The sequence below is a fragment of the Nannospalax galili genome, unplaced genomic scaffold (genome assembly GCF_000622305.1).
Source record: "Nannospalax galili isolate Female #2095 unplaced genomic scaffold, S.galili_v1.0 scaffold304, whole genome shotgun sequence".
NCBI lineage: Eukaryota > Metazoa > Chordata > Mammalia > Rodentia > Spalacidae > Nannospalax > Nannospalax galili.
The window spans coordinates 832126-853436 of record NW_008352325.1 but is presented as its reverse complement, the minus strand read 5'-3'; the positions used below and the strand labels follow the sequence as shown (position 1 = coordinate 853436).

Here is a 21311-nt window from a genome sequence, read left to right as displayed (position 1 = left end):
TGAAGGTGAAATCTCAATTACAACAGGGACTCTGGGATATTAGAGATGCCAGGGTCATGGGACATATGCCATGGAAAGATGAATACAGGGAGAGAAGCCATCCCAAAATAGAGACGTTGTAGGCAGCAAAGCTGGAGAAGCAGAGCCCTTTGAAATTGGAGCCCCAGATACTGGACATGGAGCTACAGGATTTGGTTTTTATACTGCTGGGTATCAGTCTTACATCAGGAAAAGCTGTGTCCTCTCTCACCTTAAGCCCCTGCTGTAATTTCAGTAGATAGTGACTCCCAAAGGTCCACATGTAAAGGATTATCTGCAGTGGTGCTGTTGGTGGGGATGCATTGAATCCATAGGAGGTTGGGCCTAGTGGGATGCTCTTAAGTCACTGGGAGTGTGTCATCAAAGCAGATTTCGTAGGGGGCTGGAAGGATGGCTCAGCTGTTCAAAGAACTGGCTGCTCTTGCAGAGGACCCAGGTTGAATTCCCAGCACCCACATGGCAGCTGACAACTGTCTGTAACTCAAGTTCTAGGGGGATCTAATGCCCTCTTCTGGCCTCTATGGGTATTGTACACACATGATGCACTTACATACATGCAGGCAAAATACTCATACACATAAAAATAAAAAATAAAATTTAGAAATGTGGAATTGGGGAGGCCATCTCTCCCTCTCTCCTCTCCTCTCCTCTCCTCTCCTCAATCTCTCTTTCTTTCTCTCTCTCTCTCATTTGCTCTCTCTATCACTTTCTCTCTGGCTTCCCCTCCCCTTCCCTGGTTCATGAAGTGAGCAACCACTAAGTGAGCACTTGTTTAGCTACATGCTCTCTCATGATGTGCTTCTTTCAACAAAGCTCCAAATCTATGGGGCTGCCCCATGTTGGACTTGAACCACTAGCAACATGAGTTAATTGCCCTGACAGCTGACTTACACAGTCACCATGGCTCAAATGCCTCGCTGTGTCCACTTTTTGCCCCGGTCTCTTTGAGTAGTGCATGGTCAAGTTGGAAGCTACCCCAGGAAATGTGAGCCCCCTGCTAAGGCTTTGGGGAGCAGCCTACATAAACCCCCACACCACTACTCACTGCCTGTTATCCTCTTAGTCACCAGTCTACAGATACTGAGCCTTGTTCCCTGTCTTGTCAACAGGCATAGCCCACAGGTCTACCAACCAAATGCACAAGTGTGTATTGGTGCTCTAGCCCTACCTTAGGTTTTGTCGTATTTCCTCTTCACTTCCCTTCCCTACACTACCTTCTTCCTTTACTTTTTTTCCTTCTTCATGGTATTGGTGGATGATGTGCAAATCCCTTTTCAGAAGGACATTAATTCAGTCATTACTATAAAGATGTTTGTTTTATAAGAACTATTAGGAGGAGGTGTTTGTACCTGTTCTGAAGCTGGAGGGTGCACTCCGTGTGCCCTTGCTCCTACCTTGCATAACTCAGGTGGTTGTGCAAGCTCTTGATGCTTCCGGAGTGGGAGGGAGCCCAGAAGAACCCAAGCCTCCCTCCCCTCAGCACACCAACTCAGCATAGCAGAGAAAGACTTGTGACAGTAAGCCAGAAAGCACAGGACCCCACTCTCCCTAGGGAAGGTTCTATGGGAATCCTTAGCATTGTCAACTCAGCACTGACAGAAATGAAAACCAGAACAGACTGGAGAAGTGGGCACTCCTGCTCACCTGAGTCCTGATGGCTGTGCTTCAGATAAACAGGGTCCGTCTTAAAGGCTTCAGTCAAGTCAGTTCTCTTTTTCACCCTGGTTTAGGAGAACAAATGATAGAGCTTGTAATTGTGCCAGCAGGAATGAAGATATTCTGGAGAGACATTTCTAGAGAGTTGTGCCCTCCTTTTGACCATCAGACTTTTGAGACAATGTGCCCCAAAGAACTGGAATTGCCCTGGGAATCTCATACTGGGAAAAGGAAAAGGTTAGAAGTCAGGTTCCAGACTGAGAGAGGTCTGTTCCCCACAAAGAAGTTTCACATAGTTCTGACAACTGGTCAGACCACTTTGCTGGGACTGGGAAGCCCAGACAATGATAGGCAGGACCATACCTTAACCAAGGCTGCTTGGTTATGCATACCTCTTGCTATTGAACCTGATTCACATGTCAGTACGCAGAAGGCCAGAAGACAGGGTATGTGGATGTCACTGGACCTCTTTAGTTGTTCTTTTCAGCGTGGCCACATTGACTAAATCTTTCATTGCTCTTCAATATTAGTTGTGTCTTTAATTGGACTGTTGAAGAAGGGTGGCTGAACCTGGCTTGTTAGGGAACAAGACTTTGACCCTAACTCCGCTAAGAGGTTCATGCCTCAGAACTTTGGATTGGTTGGTGGCAATGGGCTGCTTATTCCTTCTCCCTTGTTCTGCTCAGCCACCTACCTCCAGAGTCACCACCCTGGCCTAATTCTAGCACAGCATGCATCTCCAGGATCCAAACACTGGGGGTTAAATTATTGGGGTCCTGGCTCCTGACACACAGCTCCTAAAAACCGCGGGGTCTTCAGAAGCAATGGGAGCATATCCTGTGTGGTTATTAAGTGACTGGTGCCTGGGTGCAACTAAGCAGAGATATTCCAAAGAGAGAAACTTTGTGCTACTCCCTTTGGCGATCAGACTGTTGAGACCCCCAAGTAATTGAAATTTCCCTCATGAATCTCATGCTGGGGGAAGGGAAAGGCCTAAGCCCTGGAGGGGGAACCTGTCTGCCAGAAAGAGACTTCACAGAATTCTGACATTTTGTCAGACTGCCTTACAGGAAAGACTGGAGCCCAGACAAGGATGGTTCAGTGACAGGCAGGACCCCACCTTGATCAAGACTGCCTTGTTATATATACCTCTTGCCCTCTATTTAAACCTGAAACTCATGCCAGTACCCCAGAAAAGTTGGGGATCACTGTGTAACTGGCCTGGCAGAACTGAGGTACTTGTGTCTCAGCCTATCACTATTGAAACAATGGACCCCAAAGAAATGGGTATTTCCCCCAGGAATCTCATGCTAGGAGAAGGAAAAGGTCCCAGCCAGAAGGGGGAACTTGTCTCCCCAAAAGAGATTTCACACAGTTCTGGAAAGTGATGGGTCAATGGTGGCTGTGACCATACCTTAACTGGAACTGCTTTGATGTGCTTATCCTATTTAAAGTCTTGGGGTTGAGGAAATGGCTCAGTGATTAAGAGTACTGGCCGCTCTTGTGGAAGACCAGGGTTCAGTTCCCAGCACCCACATGGCAACTAACAACTGTCCATAACTCCAGTTCAGGGCATCTGACACCTTCTTCTGACTTCTGTGGGCATTGCACAACACCGGTGCACTTACATACATGCAGGCAATATATTCATACACATAAAATAAAAATAAAAAATATATTTTTAAAAAGCTTCTTTTTAATCCCACCACTCAGGAGGCAAAGGCAGGTGGATCTCTGTGAGTTCAAGGCCAGCCTGGTTTACATAGTGAGTTCCAGGTCAGCTGGGGCTACAGGGTGACCCTGTCTCAAAGACAAAAAAAAAATGCTCATTCTCACTTTAGAGTCCTGAGTTCAGGCTTGGGGATCTTTGGTCTCTCCCCAGTGTACTCACCTTGAATAAATCACCTTTTCTGCTTTTCATTCTTAACTTGGCTGCTTTAACCTGCTTATAATAATAAGATTAGCTTGGAGCACAGGCTTTCACCCCAACTTCGATAACAAAATGGCCACCTTGACAGGACAAAGACACAGTTTTGGGGTGTGTGTGCCACTCGATGACCCCAGGTGGGGTTGTAGTCTTTTCACTCAGGGACTCTTCCCTGTCTCTACTTTAGCCAGCATTAGCTGTTTTTTACTTCTACTTAGTGAAGCAAAAAAGATAAGTGTAGACTTTGTTGAGTCCTCGAGAAAATAAAACTCTTGGTAAGTCTGTTCCCATCCACACACGTGCAGTGCAGAGCTCAGACTGGCCTACAGGGGGTGCGCTGCCAAGGCTGGTTCCCCAGCCTCATTGTCTGGTACAGCTTGCTTGGAACTCATCTCCAGCCATCAGCCCAGCATCAGCTCTGGGGTTGAAGCCAACACAATCCCCGGGTCCCAGGTCCTCTTTCCTGCCCATTTTTGTTTTCCCACCCTCGCCAGCTCCCAGGGCGTTGCCTTTCTCTCAGCCTTTGGACTCTTTGGGGGTAATCTGAGGTTCTTTTGAACGATGTGGGGCTGCTGCTATGTGATGACTGATTTTGTCTTTCAGAGTTTTTCTGCTGAACAGTAATTGAATTATGCTAAATGGAGAAACATGGTGACCATGATGGTGGAAGAGAGAAAGAGCTCTGGAAGGCACTGGAGACTCAACCATAACTCAAAGTCATGGACTGCAGAGATTGAAAGACATCTCTGCCACTCCTCCTATGGGAAGCTTCATGGAGATGTGGCTAGGTATCCTTTGTCTTGGGTTTGCTTTTTCCCTGCCAAGACCTGTGCATTTTACTCCTTAGATGGGGCCCAACCAGCTCTAACAGGGTATTTGGCTTGATTTCTTCAGGCAATGAGGCCTGACTTTCTAGAGTGACCCCATGTCTTAAGGGGACAGGCCCATAACCTAATAAGAATTCCATCTGCAGGACAGGGCTTGTCAATTTGGAGTTACAATTTGGGATACCCACCATGTGACAGGAAGGATTTGGGACTCTGTTCAGCTATTTGAAATAGAGTCAAGGGAGCAGAGTGTCTTCATGATTTATGTAACCATAGGAACATTAAATCTTTACTACCTGGGTACCACCTAGGGATAGTTCCTGCAGACTAGTCTTCTATTACCTTAGGATGATTTATAAGAATAATGGGAGAAAAATAGTCTCTTCCCTAGAGCTCCTGACCCTTCAGTTTTTATTATGATTATTATTATTATTATTATTAGTAGTAGTAGTAGTAGTAGTATTTTTAAACTCATTACACACTAAAAATCATGATTGACATGGCTTTTTAAAAATTGTCTATATTGGGAATGGAGAGATGGCTCAGTGGTTAAGGGCACTGGCTGTTCTTGCAGAGGATCTGGGTTCGATTCTCAGCACCCACATGGCAGTTAACAACTGTCCTTAACTCAGTTCCAGAGGAATCCAACACCTTCTTCTGACCACCACGGGCATTGCACGACATGAGTGTACTTACATACTTGCAGGCAATACACTCATATACATAAAATATGTATAAATGATAAATAAAAACATTCTTTTAAAAAATTGTGTATATGAGTTGGGCATGGTGGCACATGCCTTTAATCCCAGCACTTGGGAGGCAGAGGCAGACAGATCTCTGTGAGATCAAGGCCTGCCTAATCTACATAGTGAGTTCCAGGCAGGTTGGGGCTTGTGGATTTGTTACAGGTATGGAGGAACCAGGCCAAGTAGACTTGTTAATTTACGGGTACGGGACATGAAGGAGGTCCTCCTACCTGCTGCCTCTATAGAAACAAATCCAGAGACAGTAGTTGGAGACAGTTTTACTTAAGTTCAGGCTTGGGGAAAAAATGGGGTGAAGACCTTAGCCTCACAGAAAGGTAGTCCCACATGTAGGTAAATTCCTTGTTCTCCAGAAGTTCCTTGTAAGATAGAGACTTGCTGTGATTCTTCTGGAGTTTTTCAGGCTAGGCACTCTATTACTCCTATTAACATACTATATCTGAGAAAAGTTAGAGTACCAAGTGAGCCAAGATTAGTTTGCAAGTGAGTATTGGCACTTGGTGGGTCTGACCTGCCTTTGTTGCTTTCCATATTAACACTACTTGCTTCCTGGTAAGACATCATTTATAAATTTGTTTTTGTCTTTTATAATTTTAGTCTGCCCTGTTACAATAAGAATAAAAATGCCTAGCTGGGCATGGTGGCACACTCCTTTAATCCTAGCACTGGGGAGGCCAAGGCAGGCAGCTCTCTGTGAGTTCAAGGCCAGCCTGGTTCACATAGTGACTTCTAGGCCAGCTAGGGCTACAGAGAGACCCTGTCTCAAAAAGACCAAGAAATCAATCAATCAATCAATCATCAATCAATCAATCAATAAAAATAAAGGTGCCCAATGTGAGGACAGGCATTGGGGTTTCAGTAAGTATCCAAAATCCAAAAAAAAAAAAAAAGATTGTTTAAAATTTAGGGTTTTGTTTGTTTGATTTGGTTTGATTTTTATAGTTAGAGCTCATCTGATCATGGTGGCTCATACCTTTAATCTCAGCACTCCAGAGGCAGAGCTTGAGGCCAGACTGGCCTATAGAGTGAATTCCAGGCCAGCCAGGGCTACATGGTGAGACCTTGTCTCGGAATAAAGTCAGAGCTCAAAAAGACAAACAGGAGTTTTTAATGGTATCATCCTTTGGACTGATTGGATTGCCAAGTCTCCACCCAGGACCAGAGATTAAATGATTGTGATACTTCTCTAGTTGTGTATGTTACTCAGAGTTGGTGTCCAAAGGTGATTATAAAGGATGGTTCAACCCTCAATTGCTTCTAAGCTTGCTAATGGCTGTCTTCCTGTCTAAAATTAAACAGTTTGGTATCAATGGGCACTGTAAAATAAGTATGTTAGACTTAGAGACTATGTTCATTAGATTGTTAAGTCCAGTATTTATGTTTATAAATAAACTTTTGATATTTCTGTTATGTAACTGAGAAGTACAACATAATTAAAATGCCTTTAGAAAGTTTGTTCTGGGTTCTAGAGACATGGCCCAGCAGTTAAGAGCACTAGCAGCTCGTGCAGAGGATCTGGGTTCGGTTCTCAGCACCCACATGGCAGCTAACAACCATCAGTAACTCTAGTTCCAGGGGATACAGTACCATCTTCTGACCTTTGTGGGCATTGCACACATGTGGTGTACTTATATACATACAGGCAAAACACATCACATTTTAAAAAATCAATCAAAAAACATTAAAAAAAGAAAGTTTGTTCCCTTTTGGTTTTATTTCTATATGTACATATTATAAATATGTATTTACTGTTAAGAGCAGCACATGACAAATTCAATGCCAATGCGATTGGAGCTTGCTTTTGCTTTCCTGTTTGGTTAGATTTTATGAAAGACAATGAGCTCTTTCATTTTTCCTTTTTGCTTTAACAGTTGTATTTATTGAGACTTGTCTTTTGAAACACTTGATATTACAATATACTATGCTAAGTATCTTATATATTTAGAACTGTGATGCTATGCCTTCTGGCATAACTGTGCTTGTTAAGATGTTAGGTGAACTGTATGTCTGCTCTTACTAAAAGAGGAAGAAGCAAAAGCATAATTATTATGTGTCCATCACATGAGATGTGCCCCAACTGCTTGAGGTCTAGGGAAGCTTCCTTTGGGAAATGTGACTAACAGGCAGACTCTCAGTTGAGTGCCTATCATTTTCTCTTTTATAGCAGCTATGAGGGTGTGAGAGAGAGTAGATGATTGTCAGGGCCTATAGGTGAGCCTGGCCCCTGCAAGTGAGCACTAGGTGAATAGCACCTACTGATGAGAACAGGACATAGAAATTGCTTAGGCAGTGGTAGAGCAAAAAGATCCTGAAAGAAAGGGGATCAATTTCTTTCTTGGCTGAGAGGTATTTCAAATGTCCTTGGGCCTGCGAGTACATGCTTGTCCTTGCCTGAGGCTGGAGATGCCAGAACTAACTAATTCAAAGATGTCTCTGGTTCTGCCATCCCCAGAGGCTGAGGATGTCAGGCTAAGGGTCTGGTTTTGTTCCTTATCTCTTTTGCCTAAGGGAGTACCCTGTTCCTGGAAATGTCACAGCGGACGTGACTGGAGTCAGAGGGACCTGGACACCTGGAATGGAACTGGACTGACCAGCTTACCTCCCCTTCCCTTCCTCCATCCACAGAAGCCTTACTAACTCTAAGGCAGTGAGGCCTGATGGTACCCCACTCTCAAGAACCCTCCTGTTATACAGGAGCTCTGTCTTCTTTCTCCTATAATAAAATACTTCTTTCTAAAGTTCACCCTCATTCTTTGAACTCACAGGACAAGAACCTAAAAGCCTCTGGCCTGAGGTAGCTTTGGTGGCCTTTGGGACTCTAGTGTCTCAAACTAAGCACAACAGAGCCCAGAAAGGCTCCATCACTCTCAGAAACACCTTGATATTCCTGTATCACTACTTCAAACCTAACAAAAGTTTTCTTAAAATCCAATATCTGTAAAAGTGTCTCTGTGGTTTATATTATCTAATTTTGACTCCCTAAGACGCCTAACACTTCGGCATTTTGACCTGTGAATTGATTTAACAATGTGACTGCTTGTGTGCCTTGAGTAACCAAGTAATCAGTTTTGTAAGTTTTCCTTCTGCCAATGTATATAAAGATTATCTCTCAATTAAGAACTTTATCTGGTTATTGTTATAAAAAGATAATGTTTTAAATCAGTTGCTTAGCTCTTAAAAATATATAGTGGGTATATATGGATGGTTGTTAGGAAAGATCTGTGCTTTGTATGGCATTTGACAGTTGGAGGCATAAATGGCTACCTGTCTGTTAAAACATAAATCATGCCCTGTGCATCTTACCAGTGGATGTTCATTTATAATAAAGCTATCAAAATAGATAAAATCTTTTAAGTTCTGTAGATTGTTTTAGCAAAATCACTCCAGAAAGGACTGTGAGAACTCCTAATTTTCTACTTACATCAGAGGGAAGTGCAGGTATCCTGGAAGCCCAGCTGTTGAGGCTGCTGGCATCTTACATAGAGGCAATCTGTGGGGAAGTCTGAAAACCCTGGCAAGTTTTATAAGAAGATTGGGTTGCAGGTCACCCGGCTGGTATCTGAAGAGGAACTGGTGTCAAAAGGAAACAGCCCAGGCCCTTAGTATTCTTTCCTTCTTGTGGCCTGCGGACCCTGGCTACCTGTGAGTGTGAGAGTGGGTCCTGTTGCACCTATCTGACCCAGGGAATACTATAGATAGAGACAACCCATTCTGGGTAAGTCAGGCCCAACCCTTACTGGGCCTGGGATTTGAAGGGCTCATACTTGGGCTAACCACCTCTCTATTGGTCAAGATGGACACCTACTGTCTCTAAGCTGTTTCGTGTCAAATAAAATATTCTAGGGCAAACTAGAAAACTGTGAATTTGACCATAGCTGAGACTTGAAAACACAGTGTTAGAGTCCCTAAGAGGCACAATGTAGTGAGAGAGGAATAGGATGCTAAAGTGCACTGTGAGGAGGTGGGCCAGAAAAAAGGCTAAATGTAATTATAAGGAATAATTAAAGTGTTCTTCTTTAAAGGATTAAAAGACAGACTAGGCCAGTGGGTGACAAGAAGCTGTCTAGTATCTACTGTCTTTGCAGGGAAGGACTCTGTTCTAGGCAGTGTTACAGGTGTGCACACAGGCATTTTGGTGCATCATGGGCCTTTTTTGAGAAGCTCATGGAGGATTTCCTTTGGACCTCTCTGTAGCTGGACAGGTTCTGTATCTGACCTTCCAGAGAGAGGAAAAAGAGAGAGTGCGCGTGAGTACCTGCCATAATCAGTGTACCTCTGCACTTTGCCCATGAAAGCCAGACCCCCCGCCCCGCCCCCACTGACTCCAGCAATGACCTTTGGGCCTGCTTTTGTTTTCCTTTAGTAAAAATTAAAGTCACATAGATCTTAAACAAGTCACATCTTCTTGTGAACCCCTCCCCACCACTTCCTTTTCTCCCCAGTCTAGGCAGGAGGCTAAATCCAAGGGTACCACACCCACATCATTACACTTTTCTCTTTTTTTGCACAAATTCCTGAGCAATCCAGAGTATGATTTGCTTCTAAACATATCATAACACAAGCTGAAGTTGTGTACTTGTAAATGGCAATTTCTTTATATTTTTTCACAGCTTGCTTTTTTCTCTCCAAAATGTACTTGTGTTTTACAGCCATTTGTGTGTGTTTCTCTTTCATTCACTTTTGACTGCACTGGCTCTTGTTGTATGGATTAGGCTGACTCGTGGTTCTCCTGTCCTCTCTCACTTGCTGTGACAAGCTAATGCCTCTGTGAACACTCCTGCCTATGCACGTGTTCTCTGCACCTGCCGGGCGGCCCCTGTACAAAATACATCTGCTGTGGAATTGAGACAGAGTGTCTATCTTAGAATTGTCAAAAGGTGACTACAACTGTGAAGATATTCCCAAGAGAGACACCTGTGCCCCTTCCTTTGAGCTATCAGACCACAGAGATGATGGGCCCCAAGGAACTGGAATTTCCCCCAGGAGATGATGCGCCCCAAGGAAGTGGAATTTCCCCCAGGAGGCTCACTATTGGGAAGGAAAATGTGAAATCCCTGGTGCCAGCCAGAGGGAGAGCTTGTCCTCCAGAAAGAAGTTTCACATAGTTCTGACAACTTGTCAGACCACTTTGCAGGAGACAGTAGAGCCCAGACAATGTTGGGTGGGGCCACACTTTGTTGGGGGACTGCTTAGTTATGCATACCTCTTGCCCTCTATTTAAACCTGATTCTCAAACTAGTCAGCAGAAGGGGGGAGGGGCGTACTGGACCTCTATTTGTTCCTCTTCCCAATGTAGCCACATCTAATAAATCTCTTTTTTCTGCTTTTCACTCGTGTCTTAAGTGGCATATTGAAGACAGGTGGGCAAGCTTAGCTTGTCAGGGCTGCCAGGGTCCAGGCTCTGACCCTAACAACTCAGGGAACATAACCTTATTCAACAGATGCCAACAGATTAGTCTCCACAACAGTTGTGCAGTGTACTAGCTCCTGTGGTTTCACATTTCATATGAAGAGACTTATTTCCAACAATCCATAGTAGTCCACTGTGGCTTTCTGTTTTTCAGTTCTAGTCTTAATGTTGCTCTTTTCTGAGACTGAGGATCAAACCCAGGCCCTCACATTCTAAGTAAGCGTTCTTAGACCAAGCTACACCCCTGAGTCCTCCATGGTGATCTTCATTTGCATTTCTGATAACTAACCGGGCTGGTTAACTTTGTGCTTAGTAAGAGGCCTTGTGTTTCCTCTTTGGTGGGAACTTACTGTCCATTTTTCTTAGAATTGCTTGTCATTGTCACGCTGGATTGTGAGCATTCCACCAATCAGCAATGCTGATTTGCATGCTTGGAGGCCTGTTTCTGAGTGCGGTCTGGGTCTCGGGTGGGATCTGTCAGCATGCTAGGACAACTCTGGGTCTCTTTGCTGGTTTACCTGCACTCACATTTGATGAGACAGTCTGTCCACTGTGGCTACATTGAGAAGAGGAAGAAACAGAGGTCCCATCTCTCCATTTGCTTCATAATTCTCTGGACTGTTCTTGGCCCATATCAATATCATGCCTTTCAGGGCATTCGTTAGAACTGTGTGGAATCTCCCTACCCACATACATTCGTATAACTCCATTTCGTTGGGACTTAAAAAAACTTTGTGTGTCAGTGTTTTGCCTACATGCATTCAATGCCCATGGAGGGCAGAAGAGGATGTTGGATCTACCAGAACTGGAGTTGCAGACTGTTGTTGACCTCCATGTGGGTTCTGGGAACCCAACTCCCAGTCCTCTGTAAGAGTAGCCGGTGTTCATAACAGCTGAACCATCCCTCTGGCCTGTAGTTAGTCATTTATTTAATGACTTCCACAAAATTATAGAATTTTTGTCATAAGAAATCTGAATATATTAGTTTTGATATATTTGTCAATAATTTTATCTTTTCTACCTTCTTTTAGTTTTCTTTTAAAAACTTTTCACGCACTATTATAGATATTTTAAAAAATACAACCTTAGGGTTGAATGCTGTGGCACACGCCATGCCTGCGATCCCAACACTTTGGAAGCTGAGGCAGGAAGATCAGGAGTTCAAGGTCAGCCTTGGCTACAGAGTGAGTTCCAGGCCTCCCTGGGCTACATGAGCATGAGACCTTGTCCCCTAAAAAAAATACCACCGAAATAATTCTAGTTCACCTAGAAGTCTAGCAGTGTGTTTTTTGTTGATGTTTGTGTGTGGTTGGTTTGTTTGGTCTCCCTCTAGCCCCAGCTGGCCTGGAATTTACTACATAGACCAGGCTGGTCTTGATCTCACAGAGATCTCCCTGCCTCTGCGTCCAGAGTGCTGGGACTAAAAGCATGCACCACCACGGCTGGCTCTACTTATAGTGTTCTTATTAATGCTTTTAAGATTCTCCTGTTATTGTAGACAGTTGTCCTATTTGAGAATTAGGGAGGTATTCGACTTTCTACTCTGATCCTGTACGTTTACATTTTCGCTTCTTTAGGAAAGTAAAATGTTGACTAGAAGTCATCATTATGAATTGAGTGTCTTTTTCCTGATTTAAAGGTAGCGCTTCCTTATAATATTTTGCCATTAAGAATAGGTTGACTAACATAAAAAAGTTTACTGGGGCTGGAGAAATGGCTCAGTGGCAAAGAGCATGCAGTGCTTGTGCGGAGCACCTGAGTTTAGTTCCCAGCACCCACATCAGGTGATTCATAAGCACCTGCAACCCCAGCTCCAGGGGATCTGACAGCTGCTTCTGGCCCCTCCAGCATCTGCACTCGCATGCATGTGCCAATACACAGACATACAGACAAATTTAAAAAAAGGTTTACTGTAGTTTTTTGTAGGAATATTTTATCAGACTAATAAAGTTTTGTTTCTATTTTACTAAATCATTTTTAATCTGCAGGGCTGTGAATTTTACCTAATGCTTTTTTTTGTACCTAATATGATGACTTTGTTTCTCCTTCACTATTCACCTGGAAAATGATATTTTTTAACCCTCTAATATTAAAACTACCTAATGTCTGGAACAGACACGGTTTGGTCTTTCTATACTGTTTTCTTAAACATCATTGAATTTTCTTGTTAATGTTTGATTTGGAATTCTAACTTTTAGGGGTGCGAGTTTGTCCTATAGATTTTTGTTTGTTTCTGTACTTCTCAACTGGTTTTGGAATCAATCTTATTTATTTGTTGCTTTTGTTTGAGACAAGGTCTTACTATGTAGCCCAAGCTGACCTTGGACCCACAGAGATCCTCCTGCCTCTACCCCCTGAGTGCTGGGATTAAAGGGATGAGCCACCATGCCCTGTCTGGTTTTGGAATCAATCTGAAACTTACTTTGGCAACATTTGTTGTTTTCTGTGAATTACTTTTGTGATTGGATTGATTCTCCTCTGACAGACAGCAGAAGGGCAGAATTTGGCTACTCCTGTTCTAAGAAAATTTTATTGGCACATTGTAAGATTTTTCAGGTTTTCCATTTATTATTGAGTCAGTTTTGTCAAAATAAAATTGTTATGGTGGGACTGTGTGTATGTATTGTGGACAGTTCCTGACATGACATGATCATATTCCTCTTGCTGTTTTTGAGGTTTCCAAAGTATCTGCAGTTATACCCTTGTATCGTCTACCACAATTTATCACTGTGCATTTCTTTGTTTACTTCTTTGTGGTGTTGGAGAGTGAATTCAGTACTCACACATGCCAGGCAGGTGTGCTAACACAGAGCTACGTCCCAGCTCTCCTTTAATCCCCATCCCCATCTGTCCAGAGATCATTTATTTAATCAGACAAAAGAGAGACCGATGTTGATCTTCTTGGCTCATCTGATATTAATCAAACATTAAGCTTTGAACAGATCAGTTCATACTTACAAACAAAAGTCAACGTACCAACTAAACAATAAAAAGCTTATGAACAAAATAATGAATTCATTAAGAAACGTATTTACTGTGCATGTGATTGCCAGTTTTAGAAACTTCAATTATCTTGTCCATTTCAATATTTAAAGAAGTCAACCAACATGTTTATGTTACATTATGGACTAACCACTGGTAAAAATCTCATTAAACAAAAGAGAGACACTCCTTACTTTAAGGAATACAAAAAAAAAGCCAGGAAAAGCACTGAAAAAAAATAATTTATATTTGTTGTTTTAGTGAAATTGTAAAAGATATCTGTAAAAAATTTTCAACTTGGGACTGCTAGTTTAGGGGTACTTAGGAATGGCTGCCCTCTGAAGCCTGGTGTTTACAAGTCTGTCTATTACCTATGCAGGTCACATTACTGCAATGATTTCATGGTGTAAAAAAAAAAAAAAAAAAGATTTGCTTGTATTCAGTAGACGTTCAGGTTCAGGACAGTACAAAAGGTCTCAGAGAAAATTCTCATTCTTCCTTCACTCACTGGGAAAGGGAAGAACCAATTTCTTTGGCGGTAAGAAATGAAAAAACATAGGAAATCAAGTGACTGGGTATAGTGAGTCCACAAGAAAATTTAACTTTAATAAGGATCAAATAAGTTGAAAGCAGGGCGGAGCTGATGTAATTAAGATTATGTGTTTTAAACGAAACCCATCTGATTTCAATCTCTGGATTCATAAGCCTTTGGCTTTCACCAGCAATCTCTTATAAGCACTGTCATGGGCTGAACTGTGCTTCCATCCCCAGATTAATCTGTTTCAGTTTTAATGCTCAGAACCTCCAAGTGTGATAGTATTTGGAGACAAGGTCTTTACAGGGGAACGAAAGTAAAATCAAGCTGTTTGGATGGGCCCTGAGGTATTCTGGTAGGTGTCCTCACATGTCCTTCTAAGAAGAGAAGCTTAGGACACAAGCACACACAGAAGGAAAGCCAAGTTCAGACAGGGAGAAGATACTGTCTACAGGCCAAGGAGAAAGCAACCCTGCTGACACCTAGATCTTGGACTTCTGGCCTCTGGGACTGCAGGGGAACAAATCTCTGTGTGCTACACAGGGCATAGAACCATAGAGGCCAGCATTAGCACAGGAATGGCAGCACAGAGCCTTCAATAGCAAACACAAGCAGGGTCTGTATTAAAACAGCAACCTTCACAGACAAGTTCCATCAGTCTCTAGTCATGCCATTTTTATGATGTCATGGGATAGAACTGCAGACTTGAGCCAGACCTACTTTTTATGCACATGCACAATTTCTCACCCAAACCTTTGGCAATTGTTCTAATGTAGAACAAATCAGTTCAGAAGAGCACCTTTTGCCTCTGATTTAAATCTGGCAAGTAGGAAATTCCTTAATACTGAAGCCCACTCCAGGCAGCAAGAACCATCACTCTTGTGCAACTTAGGACTTAGGCCGAGTTTTCTCACCCTCTGACCTTTCCCTTCTCCACATGGTCTAGCCTCCTCTCTGTATTTCTTGCATCTCCTCCTCATGTTATTCCATTTTATCCAACTTCCCTCTTTAGCCTGGGCCTGAGCTGATACCAGGATGCCAGGCAGTGACTGCCTCAGACAGCTGCAAGCCCAGTGCACGGCCTCCTTGCACCTGTTCCAGCATCTGTGGGAGCCTGGGCCATATCAGCCACAGGGAAGGCTTATGATAGCCCAAAGTTTCTCATTACATCACTGGTAAAGTATGTTTTCTCCCAGCTCTTTTGTGTGCATTGCTTGTCCAGATCCAAGGGCAGGATGCCACGCTTGATGTGTATCAGATGTTAGTACTATATTCCTTAACGGATATATTTTCATCATAGACCTGGGGTCCTAAATATTTTTTTGATCCCTGACAGCTTCAGTTTCCTCAACTGTAGTGGGGGCATGGTAGTGGGAGTATGATGATGTCCGTATCCTCTTTCCAGGGTGGCTCAAGAGTCTATGGAGGTACTTAACTCCAGGGTTCAGACGGGAGCCAGAGAATTTCCACCAACTACTGCAGGTTTTTGTTTTATCCAGGAGGCAACAAAAGCCTGCTGCTATAGCTAGAGCCCCTGTGGTTGGACTGCTGGCAGCACCCCAGTATCTACCACCGCCCTGTGCGGATAGCTCCTTTCCACTGGTTGCTTTTCTGCCCCGAGATTGCTCTCATACCTGTGCTGGTGGGGGAGCCCTTGCTGACTGTCCAGCAGGTTCTCTATTCTCTAGCTTCCTAGCATTTCCCAGTGGACCAAGTATCCCAGCAGAACATTCTGACCCAAATTATTATAATCAATATTATTATTATTCGGTCTTTTTTGATACAAGGTCTCCCTGTAGCTACACCTAGCCTGGAACTCACTATGTAGATGAGGTTGGACTTGATCTAAAAGAGATCCACCTGCCTGTGCCCCTCAGTGCTACTTGGTTTAAAGGCATGAGTCACCACTCTCAGCCCAAATTAAGTTTTGAAAGAAGAGAGTTGAGTACACTGTGTAAGGTATTGTCACTATGTTCCACTTTTGAGAACATAGCCAAAAGCATACAAAAGAGCCTTCCTATCCCCCAGGCTGCAGTTGTTACACATCCTTATTAGTGTTTCAGACAAGACTGAACAAGAATGCTCATGTGCCAATTCCTTTTTCAGTGTTATCAAGGGTCAGTAAGGGATGGCTCAGCAGATAGGGGCGCTTGCACACCGGCCTGATGACCTGACTTGGATCCTTGGGTCCCACAAGGTGGCAGGAGAGAGCCAACTCCTGAGAGATGTCTTATGACCTCCACACGTGCCTGCACACACACACACACACACACACACACACACACACACACACTTGATCAAATAAATAAGTTTTATAAAATGTTACCAAAATTCTGGGGGGAAAGATCATGGCAAAGAATCTGATATGACAGCTAATAAAGGACTGGAGATAAGCTAGTAAAACACCAAACTGATTATTTGGTAAACTGGGAGACTTGGCATTACCTGGATTGTGTGAGAGCTACCTTCCTTGCTTTTTTTTAATGTGAAAATCTATCCATTTAATTATATACTGAGCTATGATGCAAAGAAAGTATGCTGAAAACTTGGGAAATTTTGTAATCTTACATGTTGTACACAATTCATGCAAAGTCCTCTGGTCTGTAATTACTGAGCTAGTTAATCAATTTCTCACTCTACAACTTTTTTGAGAACCAAGTTCCTAGTGTCACTGCTTTACTCCCAGCCTTTATTTCTTAAAATATCATTATATAATATTATTTTAATTCTTAGTTATTTTTCTTGCTTGCTGAGTTATTAAGAACTTCCAGGGAAATTTTAAGAGACAGGTTTACTCTTATTATTAACAAGTATTTTTAAGCAGTTAGATTAAGCTCAGCATTAGTCTGAGAGATTGATGACAAATCTGAGAAAAAAAACACAGAAGCAACTAAATTAAAGGCAAGTAGTGAAATTTCCTTGGATTTCTTCTCTGCAACTATGTTGCAACATAGTTTAGATAAAAATTTACAGCCAAGTCAGGGTGAGATTTAGCAAGAATTCCAAGAGTGGTTTCTAAATGGAAAGGAGCGGTGAGCTCAGTGGTTAGGTGTGTCCACTTGGCTCTTCCAGGGGCCCCGCCAGCTTTCTGTCAGGTGAGCTGCTATCTCTGCAGAGCAATGGACACAGGTAGCAAACATCTGAACAATGGGGAAACTTACCACATGGTAGAGCAGTCAAAATTCACCAAAAGCCACTTGTGGGGATTAAAGTTGAATGAATCTGCAAACTGCCAAGGAATAACCACAACAAAAAGAAAGCAGTTTGGTTATAGATGTTTAGGTATAAAACAAGACCCTGTGCATTCTAACAGTTTAGATTCCTCATGAAGAGCACTTTCTAATTTACATAGTCTGATATCATGGAAGAATTCCTATGCTAGATTTCAAAGAGCTGGACTATTTAGAATATTACATTTATAACATTTATAAATACTATGCTCAGAAACTGTACATGTGCTTTTTGCCCATGAGTCCTTCAATTTCTTCCCACCGCCCCCCCCACCCCTTCAACAGGGGTTGGTTTTGTACTATTCAGCCCTGACTGGCCTGAACTAAAAAAAAAAAAAAAATCCATCTGAGTCTGCCTCATGTGCTAGGATTAAAGATGTGCTTCACGCCTTGTTCCTTCAACTTGTTGAACAAGAAAAGTTCTTAGAATATATGTATCTTCATAAACAATGAGAAAGAGAAAATTTCACAGCCAATCTACAGTAATTAGAAATTGCTTTTTCAGCCAGGCGTGTTGGTACATGCCTTTAATCCCAGCACTTGGGAGGCAGAGGCAAGCAGATCTCTGTGAGTTGAAGGCCAGCCTGGTCTACATAGGGACTTCCAGGTCACCTGGGACCCCAGGGACACCCTGTCTCAAAAAGACCAAAAAACATAAGCGACTATCTTTCAAAACTATAAAATCTTGATAGTTTGGTACTGGAGAGATGGCTCAGCGGTTAAGAGCACTGGCTGCTCTTGCAGAAGATTCAGTTTTGAATGCCAGCTGGGTTCTCAGAACCCACAACTGTCTGTAACTGCAGTTCCAGGGGCTCTTCTTCTGGTCTCTTTGGGCATTGCATACACAGGTGCACTTACATATATGCAGGCAAGACACTCATACACATAAAAAAATAAATAAAGCTGGGCGAATAAATAAATAAAAATAAATACCCCCCAAACTTGGGGAAAAACCGGGGGGGGGGAGGTTTGTATTTTCGACTTAATTGAAAGGTTCTTTTGCCAGTATGCCATGATGCTTCCCAAGTATTTAAAGATTTCCTTCCTCTTTTTTAAAAAAATGTCTAAGTTCACTGAATTCCTAACCATTACAGTTTTCTTGACTGGAGGATCAAAACAGCTGCAGCTTCATCTACCATGTTTTCAAGAAGAAAATCAGGGATTTCAACCACCAGCAGCACCTGAAGAGGGCACCTGGGTTTCCCAAATCCAGGTGTCCTCACAAAGGCTGCTCTCTACCACTTTCCAATGCAGGCCTTGGTGTCCCATGGGACTGCAAATGGCAATGGATCCATCTGAATGCCACAGAGTTAAACCGGAGTGAAGCAGAAATAGAGGCAGGCCCACTGCAAAGCCCAGTCTAGCCCAGTTTCCTAAAGGGACAGTTTCCAGCCTTCCCAAAGGCTTCACGCAGTGGCTCTTTATTTGATTGCAGGGACAATCACTAAGGAGGCAGCAAAGACCTAAGGGGCCAGATTGGCGTCAGTGACAGACATGGGCCAGCTGATGCAAGCTTCCATATGGACCCAAGCTGGAGGTAGGATTCATTTCCTCCCAGGTTTCAGAAAAAGTAATTTTGAGAAGGAGACAGGAAATTACAGCAAGTTTCATTTGTTGATAAAAGGAAACAAAAGGTTAAAGGGGAGCTTTGTTTGCCGGGGATTTTATTAGTTCTCTCCTCCGGGGCTGATCTGTTTAAACTTCTTTCATTACCGTACAGTGATATTTTCCTCCTGCTGACAGAGAGGACTGCGCTTATCAGCGAGGGTCGGGCCACAGCAGGATATTGCGGCCGCTTATCTGACCATGGAGCAGCCAAACCCTCAGCCAGGCAAGCGGAGAGCTGCAGCAGTAATGGAGGAGAAATTGCACTGACTCCTAGTCCTTGCGAGTGCTGTGAATGCCGTCTGCTGTTGATAGGATCTAGCTGCAGGGCCTGTCGCTGTGGTGGTCTGACTGTCCGGCACCCTTCTATGAAAGGCGAAACCTTGAGTTGTCAGTTCACGGCAGAAGAAGAGCAGTGGTAGAAAAGATCAGGAAACCCTAAACCGGATCCTGGGACTTTGCAGCCTCCCTCAAGGCCTGACCGCAGGAAAGGCACATGAAATGCACGACCCTTCTTCCTATACTTGGAGACAAATGGGTGGGGTATCCCTTATCTGAAATGCTTGGAACCAGAAATGCTTCCAATGATTGTTTCTTTGCATTTGGGAATGTTTGCATATATAGTGAACTATATTAGCTATAAGATCCAGCTCTGAACATGAACTTTAAATGTTTCAAGATCTATTTTATACACATAGCCTAAAGGTAATTTTATGCAATATTGTTCTTGGGCTGGAGAGATGGCTCAAGGGTTAAGAGTACTGGCTGCTTTTGCAGAGGACCTGGGTTTGGTTTCCAGCACCCACATGGCAGCTAAAAACCATCAGCAACTCCAGACCCAGAGTTTCCAATGCCTTCTTCTGACCTCCACGAGCATTGTACACACATGTGCACTTACGTGGATGCAGACAAAACACTCATATACATAAAATATAGATAAATTTTTTAAAAAATTACAAATTTCTGTGCCTGAAACAAAGCTTCATGGTGTGGAATTTGCTACTCTGGCACGTCAGTGCTCAAAGAGTTTCAGATTTTGGAACATTCTGGATATTGGAGTTTTTGGATTAGGAATGCTCATACACAATAAAGATTTAATCTTTATTTCTGAGCTCCAGACAACCACAAAGCTAGCTATGGAACTGTAAGGCACTTGGCATCAGCATTATATTATCAGAACTTTTCACATGCTGACCCAACCCCCAGTACTTAGGGTTTTGGCTGTCTCTCTGCCTCCTAGAATCCATCTAAGCCCAGTGTGTATGAGGCACTCAATAAAGAATTACTGAATGCATCCCTGAATGAGTGAACACAGTGGAGATGAAAACCAGAATGCTGTTTTATTCATTAGTGAGAGGGAGATTATTCTTTTCCAAGATGGGACAATTTGTATTCTATACCTCTAACACTCACTTTTCTGGTATTACAGCATTATGAGAATTCAAAATAGTAATTAGAAAATTGATTGGCAAGCCTGACATGCAAGCAGAAAGAGGTTTAGAGGGGAAGTTTCTCCAAGCCCTGCAAAACATAATGAAAGCATCTAATGCATGCTCAGTTTCCCATGTGCCACACTGTTCTTGAGCCTTTTAAACAAGATTAACACAGCTACTCCTTAGGCTAATCTCACAAAAGAGGCATCACTAGGAAATTCATTTCATGAGGTGTCCAGAGGATACCAGACCCGCCCAAGGGCACACAGTGATTCTAATCTGGGAGCCGAACATTAAAGCCTGCATCCTGATCTTGCTTCACTTACAGGGTAAAGTCTCAAGAAACCTGTGCTCCTAAGCAGAAAGCGATTTTTTTCTTGGCTAAGATTATGACTCTCAAAATTTGGACACACTACAGATGGCCTCTTGGGGCCCTTTATTACAATCATATGCTAGTTCCAGGGGAGAAGACCTTCTATCCCTATGGGCTTTCACCAGCAATGGAATTCCATTTGACTTTGAAATAGCATGTAGCACATCCACAGCTGATTTATGTGCATTAAGTCTGTACTGCTTTATTTTCTGCAGCTCTGTGGAAGAAAAGAGTCCTGGCCAACAATTTTGATTACTATTTCTGAAGGAAACAAAGGTTTGTTTGGTTTGGTATTACAGGATATATTCTGCAGTTTGCAGAAGAGTGCATGGGACATTTCAATGTGTCCATGGCTTTTTGTGAAATATTGGCCGAAGTGACTGACCGTCTTGTTCGGTTACATGAGAAGAATGTGAACAACAGAGCCAGGTTGTAGAGAATTGCAGGTTAATGTTTTAAATTACCCTTTAAATAGAATGTATGGAAATTTTATTTTGTCTATAAATATTTTTCCATAGTTTTATAGG

General features: G+C 42.9%; 1 protein-coding gene across 2 annotated transcripts in view; it reads right to left on the bottom strand.

Moving 5' to 3' along the window:
- Ddc (dopa decarboxylase) overlaps positions 1 to 21311 on the bottom strand; it is a 105164-nt gene that overhangs the window by 14485 nt on the left and 69368 nt on the right. For both annotated transcript variants that reach the window (XM_017802263.2, XM_008849269.2), the window contains exons 9-10: positions 17305 to 17372; positions 1684 to 1760 (exon numbers count right to left, since the gene is read on the bottom strand). In XM_017802263.2, the coding sequence (XP_017657752.1) occupies positions 1684 to 1760; positions 17305 to 17372 (145 nt within the window). The remainder of the gene's footprint in view (positions 1 to 1683; positions 1761 to 17304; positions 17373 to 21311) is intronic.